The following is a 7,764-nucleotide window of genomic DNA, read 5'->3' on the forward strand; positions in this document are numbered from 1 at the left end:
TTTTGGCTCTCAGAAGTGTGAGGTCGGGCTCTTGAAGTCAATTTGGGATCTGAACTGAGCTCTCAACAAGAGGAGAGAAACACATGGTATTAGTATTGGGTTTTGTTGTATGGGTTGTGGTCATGCTCTGCTAGTGGAGTTTGTGTTTCCCAGTTTAACTTGCTTGAGAAACACAAAACCATTTAGTAATTGCTATACGCAAATTGTAGGCCCTTGTTTTAGGTTGTCATTCACACATGTATGTATAAAGAACCACACTTGAATTCGGCAATACAACCCTACAGGTAGTTTGGTAGTTTGGTTACACAAAATATCAAAATATCAAAACCAAACATGAAATGTCTATTGAAACAACAGGAAACCCGGTTTTAAGCCATACAACACATGAAATGTCTTCGTGGTGTCAATAACAAACTTAAGGTCGCTCCGTTGTACTTGCCAATGTCCTGCATTTCATATTTAGAGTTGCAATATAGCATTAGCACCAACCTAAAAACAATCATAAAACAAGAATACTGTGCAGAAAAAAAGAAGAAGAAGATAAATCCAATGCTTTAAGATCTGCATTTTTTTTCCGATAAACTAGATCTGCCTGTGAAATCATTGTTCATATATATATATATATAGAATGCAAATCATTACACAACCAACTTCTAGAAAAATACTGGCACAAAGAATGCATCACAATCCGAGGTTGCTTAGAGTGGTATTTACGTATATCTACAAAGAAGTACTGTAATGCCACTTCCTTGAAATAACAGTAAGACTCGTTCTTGAGGGAGTAACTTTAATACCATGGTTCGTAAAACTGTCTTATGTGTGCGCTGACTTTTGAGGATGTGAGGGACTGAGGGTTTAGATCTCCTTCAACAACCGCTTACATTTTCTCTCGCCGCCCTCCCCCCTCTCCTTTGTATAGTTGCATGAATCATCTCAAGGAGTCTGTGTGTATAGCCATAATAAGAAGAAGTGGTGGTATCACCGTCCACAACTTAAATGCAACTTCCACATTCACTGCTGCTGATACAAGCATGCTCAAGCAACTTACATTGCCAGAAAACAAGTTCCAGCAAAGATCATATGCCATGACAAGTTGTCTGTTAACAAACAAAAACAGATTACACAAAAGCATTAACTAAGTTAAACAAAAGCATACTAAACCTGAGGCATTTCCAATAAAGACGATAATGTACTTGAGTTTTGTAGGTTTCAGAAGGATGTGGCCGAAATCTTCCCCAAGTATTATTGCTTGAAGAAGACGACAGAAGTTTTCCTATGTGAGTTTGTAGGTTCCAGCAAAAACAGGCACTCAGAGTTTATAGATTAGTTAAAATTAGTAGCAAATTTGATGTTTTGGCATAAATGCGTAATTGGTATTTATATCGCTCTGATGTAGAGGTAAAAGTGTGTGCAATAGTGGGAACATCTGGATCTAGAGTATGGATATACTCTGGCAAATTCAAACAGAATTCTGGAAAAGTATTTTTTTTATTATGTAAAAAAAAAAAAAAAAATGAAAGCAACAACAACAAACATTTGCTGGAGTGTACTGCCTGAAGCAATTCTCTCCTAGCAGAGACAAACACCATTTACTCAAAAGCTTACCGACATTTTCACCGCCATCACGACAGTATTCACGCTTACTTGAATGTTCATAGCATTAATTGTCACCAGATCATAAGATACTCACATGAACTTCAAAGATGATCTTCAAGTATTTTTCTGAGATAATTCAGCTGCTCCATACCTCCGTGAAGCTCCTCCCACTGTTCAGATAACAATGAGAATAAGGAATCATAAGTCATTATCAATGATAGCAAAAGAAAGATAATGGTTCTGTGAATTTGTGCCAACTTTGACCGATTAAAACCATCTAAGGAGTGCCTTCATATTAGAGAACCACACTGATACAGATGTTATCAAATGCTATGGACATCGAAAGTTTACAATATGTTGCTGCTGCTGTCGTTGTAGTTCTGTAAGAGAAATAGCTCAACTCTGTAACAAATCCAGTAGGTGAAGAGATAATCCACATTCACCTCTGTATGTGGGACTTGTGGTTATACACAGTAACAACAGACAGAACTTTGGCAACATGTTCACTCATTTTCAGAATATTGCTACACAATTTTATAGTTCATTTTCTACAAAATATAATGCTAAAACAAACTCAGTCCAGGAAGGTGATAACTAAGATAGCCAACACACTGTTACTTTCACGGCGTGGACAGACATACTTGAATTTATTTTTTTCCCCAATCAAGGTATTTGGATTTTTCTCAAAGCACAGAAGTGGATGGACATCCTTTTATTAGTGGACCCTTCAGCTCCAACACCACATTTCAGAGGTAGACAATCATTCTCAACATTGTCAAAATGATAGATATAAACATTCAAATTTCTACTGACTGGGAAATTGAACAAGAGATGATCCACACTATATTTAGGCAAAGAGCACATTCGTTTAGATAGTGATTCCTTGGCAAGTTGCCAATGGTTGATACTTGATAGTTTGTCCAAATGAACAATCCGACAACAAAAGTAAGCTCAGCACGGATAAGATTATTTTATCCAAAGGAACAACCAAGCAAAGAAGTAGTACAAAAATTTCATCGTTTGTTTTTAAGTGGTTCATTCAATTTTCTTATATCCCTTCAGACAAAGAATTTCAAACTCTCATAATGTTAACATTGATAGCTAGGTATAAAGAATAGAAGATAAACATATATCTAAAATTGACGGCTGGGGGGCACATGCAAATACACTGCAAAATAAAAGCAATCAAAGTATATGTTTGCAAAACACACCTCCTGGTGTGACAAAGACACTAGCTTCCAGCCAGCAGCAGCAATGTAGCGGCGTTTCAGCATTGTGTGACCTAAAGGTGTCCCTGCAGAGAACCAGATGATAGTTAACCACTAGTTATAAAAGGAAAGAAGAGCTCTCAAGGAACATCAACACATAGACCTACCCAAATTTCTTGAGAAATGAGTTGGCCCATCGATTTCCAGAGCAAGCTTCCTATCAACTACGACAGCATCCAAAGAGTATGCACCGACCACATATTCTCTGATCCATTCAAGGCCTGTGCTAACAAGAAGATGGGCTACGGCCCTTTGGAATGAAGAAGTTGTTTTCTGATTAAACCTTTTTGTTCTCCCTGCCTTTGAAATTTTCTCTTCTAGGTCAGTCCCCAGAGATAATTGAAGGTGTGGGTACTCAAGCTTCAAACACTGGTTTGCAAGATGAATCTGTGAGGCAAACATTATATCCTCCCTATATTGGTCTGAAATCCTTTGCTCCTCAAAGTGGCTCAGACTCTTCCATATGTGAGAAAAGAAAGGTGAGTCGATTTTGCCAAGAACAGCATAAGACCAAGCTACATTCGCAATCTGATCCCTGTTGAAATTAAGGGCGAAAGTAGGCCTATTTTCTTCGGATTTCATTTCTTCTTCTTTCAAGCAGCATCTGAGATTTCCAGCTTCCTTAAATGCATTGTCAAGGGAATGAAACAAAGGGTCAGCAGGCTCGTAAAGTGAAGCAAAAGCCCACAACACCTGAGCAAGCTCTTGCTCGCTGAAAGAGTGAATTATATCTGACGCTCTTTTTGACAATTCAAAGAAGAGGTCTGGAGCCGAGTGCTGCATTAGAGCGAATGCACCAGCCACATTGGCAACATTCTGTGAATTGAACTCTCCTACTTTTGCAACAGCCACCTCTGCGACTCTATCCATCTCAGACAAATAAAGTAGCTCCCCTCCTATCTTAGACAGTGCCCAAGCTATATTCGAAATCCCCTGGGGAGAGCATTCTGGAAGGGCAGACATTGCCATACCGACAAGAATAGACATGTCTCTTTGTCGAGCAAATGCCAACCTATGAGATCTCATCATGGACGTTTTCTCCATGTTCTTAGCAATCCGGTGTAGTGCAGTGGCAATGTTTAAAGGTGTGAGAGGTGAAGGGGTCAAACCTTTGGTAACAGCTGATATAGTCTCAGAAGTCACTTCCAGTACCTCTTCTGCAGTGTAGGAATCTACAATGGCTTTGTTCAGAGTGATCTCTTTCTTCCTGTCAGACGGGCCGCCAGGTGAAAATTGAGAGAGTTTGTCAACTAAAGCTTGCATCTTTTCTTCAATCGTACTCACAGTGCTTCTAATGTCTTGATCAAGAATGGCTTCTATTTCGCCTTCATCTAGTTCTGATTCATAGTCAGAATCTTCTTTAACTAGTTTCTTGGTTTTCTTCTTACTAGTATTGTCAATCTTCTTCTTTTTCTTCATCTTCTTTTTGGTATTGTGATTGTCAGTGAGGTGTTGGGCGAGGCCGCGTGAGTGAATGGATATCAAGGCAGCATTTCTGGCCCTGGAGCACCAGTCCATCCCGTGAGTCTCGTCTCCAATGAGCCTAGTGGCAGTAGACTTTTTCTTCTTCTTGTTGTTGTTCGGGTTGAGCTCTGCGACAACATTATATCTCCGCCGATAAGATAGGCGAGGAGGAGGAGGAGCAAATGTGTTAATAGTGGTGAAGAAACTAGCTCCCTCCATTTATCTTCTTCTAAAACAAACAAGATAATAATAAAAGAAACGACTTTTGTTCCTCTGTGATACCAAATCCCAATTTATCGGTATGTATATTTATACCTGCCATTTCGGCGAATCAAAAAAGAAACAAATAAAAAGGATTTGGTCTCTCTCTTGCAATCAAATTTTTAGCTTTATACAGACAGGAATTGACAAAATGCACCAATTTATAAATTAGCAACTTCAAATTGATCCTTAAAATGGAAAAAATAAGAAAAAAAAACATAATCAAATAGATTTATGAAATCAATTGATGCTTTGGCGATATTAGATTAGATTCCATACACATATCGATTGTAATCACGAGAGGACAGAGAGGATAGAGTTTGCCAACCTGTTACAGTTTGAGTTGAACTCATAAACCTCTGTTTAAGCTAATCATCAACTGAAGTAGGAATGAAAACAGAGTCACAGTTTGAGTTGAATGAAAACAGAGTCACAGTTTGAGTTGAACTCGAAGTTCTTAGGTGCTTATAAATAAGAAACAAGACTGTGAAGTATGCCATTCTAAAACCATGGCAAAATCGTGTTCAATGAGAAATCTCTACTTGGTGTTGTTATTCTTCACTTCTTTTTCATTATCTCTCATTTTCACAGTTTCGTATCCTACATATCCTGAATACCAACTCATCCGATTACCACCTAGTGTTACTGGACCAGAAAGTTTTGCTTTTGATTGCAATGGAAAAGGTCCGTATGTGGGAGTCTCTGATGGCCGGATTTTTAAATGGCAAGGACTTGGTTGGAGCGAGTTCGCGCACACGGCCCCATACAGGTACTACTGCGTTTATCATTGATTTTCCATGAAAACTGTCAAAATCAAATTTGTCAACTATCAAACAAACAAATTTGTCAACTATCAAACAAACAGCTAATAGATAGTTAGGTACCTCCTTCTACCTCTTGTAGCCTATGACCATGCTTCAAATATCTTTATTTTCCCTCTCGTAAAATTATTAAGCTTAATGTATTCATGTTGTTTTGCAATTTCCAATACGAATTGTATTTCTACCCAAATAATTAACGTTAATCTTTTATACTTTTCCAAAAATTTGATAGAATTTTCATTGCTATATGAACAGAGCACGTATTATATTAATGACCTAAAAATACAACGTATTTTAGTGTTTTTTATATTAAATGCAATGTATTTTTTTTCTTGCCTAAAAATACATAATACTTTCAGTTTCTTACGATCAATACAATCTGTCAAGTCTAATTGGACGGAAAATCAATTAGCCATCAGAAATATGGTCACGTGGGTTGCACTTCTCTCGCTATTTAACCTATATGACTAAAATACCCCCGAAAACAAATCTAATTTTCAACATGTGCCTGAATAGTACAAGCAGGAAAACTTGTCTATTCTCTCACGTAATCAAATTTTCAATCATCTTTGTCTGTGGCTATGTGCACATGCTTCCATCTTCCTTGAGACATCCCACCCAAAGCACTCCATAACCATTATCTTCAATAACAGATTTTGAAAAAGATTCCCATGAACAACCCACACTAGACAAACTACCAATTTGAACTATTGATAATCAGGAACTTATCTCATTTAAACCGATTGTTTTGGAGCAATAAAAAACATCCAATAACAGAATCTATGTTGATGCCTCTATTTGGTTAAAAGATGTTAGGTTTTGGAGAAAAGAATTTTCTATTTCTGATGGTGGTCTTTTATGATAACAATCAAACAAACAGAATCCAGTAAGAAATTAACCATGGTGAATAGATTTTGGCAAAAAAAGAAATGGGTTTATTAGTTACCATGTGATTATGTGTTTTTCTTTGAGGGCTTTTTATATATTAGAGAAGAAGTGTCTAAGTTGGCTGCCAAATGGGGAAAATGAGAGGAGGGGTGCAATTCACGTGGCCCCATCCTAACAGTTAATTGACATGCCATCCATCATTCATTTAACAGAGTGTATCAATTGTAAAGAATTGATTTAATGTAAAAAACACTAAAGTAAGTTGTATTTTTAGGTCATTATGTCTATATAAATTGTATAATACATTGTCGTATCGGGCCTTGATGAGACAATTAAGAATTTGTTGCATTTTTATGAATATCTATATAGGTATTAATGGTGACTTGTTTTGGTTGTAATCAGGAGAAGGGACGTGTGTGATGGCTCTACTAATCCCAGTCTTGAATCCATATGTGGGAGGCCACTGGGTTTGCAATTCAACAACGCAACATGCGAACTTTATATAGCAGACGCTTATTTCGGGCTTATGAGTGTTGGAAAGAATGGTGGGGCGGCGACCCAACTTGCTTCTAGCGTTGAAGGTGTGCCATTCAAATTCACTAATAATATGGATATTCACCCAGACAGCGGCATAGTATATTTTACCGATAGCAGCACCCGATTTTCAAGAAGGGAACACTTGCGTGTAACCTTAAGCGGCGACAGTACCGGAAGACTGATGAAGTATGATCCCCGAAGCAGACAAGTGACCGTGTTGCAGAGAGGTCTAAAGTTTGCCAATGGAGTTGCATTAAGCAAGGATTATACATTCGTACTCGTCGCTGAAACTGGTGCGCGTCGAGTTTTAAGGTATTGGCTTGAAGGTCCAAGAGCCAATACGATTGAATTGTTTACTCAACTTCCAGGTACACCTGATAACATTAAGAGAAATGCTATGGGCGACTTTTGGGTAGCTCTCAATGATGGACAATCGACACCATCATATACTGATAAAACTATAGGAGTTCGACTTGATGAGCAAGGTAGACATTTGGAATCACTGCATGGTAATGCCTACACAGAATCTGTTAGCGAGATTAATGAATACAATGGTATTTTCTCGGTAGGATCCGTGGCTACGCCCTACCTTACCATTTTCTCACGTTAGATCGATTATGTAATTAATTCTGGATTTTGGAGATTTTGCTGGTTACTCTTACTTAATTTTGCTCGATTATGTATCGTTCAATCTCTATAAATAAAGAGTCAACCTTCTTTCGATTTTTAGCTCGTAATTTTTATTTTTACTATTAATGTATTTTGGTAATGGGATTGATAAAACTTTCCAACATACAATTCAAGGAACCATATTTACATTTTACATAACAATTGGAAAGGCACAAAACCACTATATTTGCAATTTTAGCTTTCATCACGTAGTTAGCTCTCTCGTGATTACAATCGATATGTCAGGTATGGAATCTAAT

At 37.6% G+C, this 7,764-nt stretch overlaps 2 protein-coding genes across 5 annotated transcripts; one reads left to right on the plus strand and one right to left on the minus strand.

Moving 5' to 3' along the window:
* Positions 1-243: 243 nt before the first annotated feature.
* On the minus strand, positions 244-5,058 carry RAP (RAP domain-containing protein). 4 transcript variants are annotated; one of them, XR_015194028.1, is made up of 5 exons: positions 2,972-4,547; positions 2,808-2,890; positions 1,691-1,766; positions 795-1,097; positions 244-446 (listed from the first exon to the last, which is right to left on the minus strand). XR_015194028.1 is itself a non-coding variant. In XM_086558968.1 (5 exons), the coding sequence occupies exons 1-4, from the start codon at positions 4,940-4,942 to the stop codon at positions 1,698-1,700; spliced, it is 1,662 nt and encodes a 553-aa protein (XP_086415094.1). In that variant the 5' UTR covers positions 4,943-5,058; the 3' UTR covers positions 551-1,097; positions 1,691-1,697. The 4 variants fall into 4 exon arrangements, 3 of the variants coding, with proteins under 3 accessions (XP_086415094.1, XP_086415092.1, XP_086415093.1); XM_086558968.1 differs by lacking the exon at positions 244-446 and adding an exon at positions 4,918-5,058 and having other exon boundaries at positions 551-1,097; positions 2,972-4,456; XM_086558966.1 differs by lacking the exon at positions 244-446 and having other exon boundaries at positions 551-1,097.
* Positions 5,059-5,098: 40 nt separating this feature from the next.
* Positions 5,099-7,558, plus strand: LOC147506921 (protein STRICTOSIDINE SYNTHASE-LIKE 10-like). The gene is made up of 2 exons (XM_086558974.1): positions 5,099-5,358; positions 6,701-7,558. Exons 1-2 carry the CDS (start codon positions 5,099-5,101, stop codon positions 7,443-7,445), a joined length of 1,005 nt encoding a protein of 334 aa, XP_086415100.1. The 3' UTR covers positions 7,446-7,558.
* Positions 7,559-7,764: the final 206 nt, after the last annotated feature.

This window comes from Coptis chinensis, chromosome 4 (genome assembly GCF_015680905.1).
Source record: "Coptis chinensis isolate HL-2020 chromosome 4, ASM1568090v1, whole genome shotgun sequence".
Taxonomy (NCBI): domain Eukaryota; kingdom Viridiplantae; phylum Streptophyta; class Magnoliopsida; order Ranunculales; family Ranunculaceae; genus Coptis; species Coptis chinensis.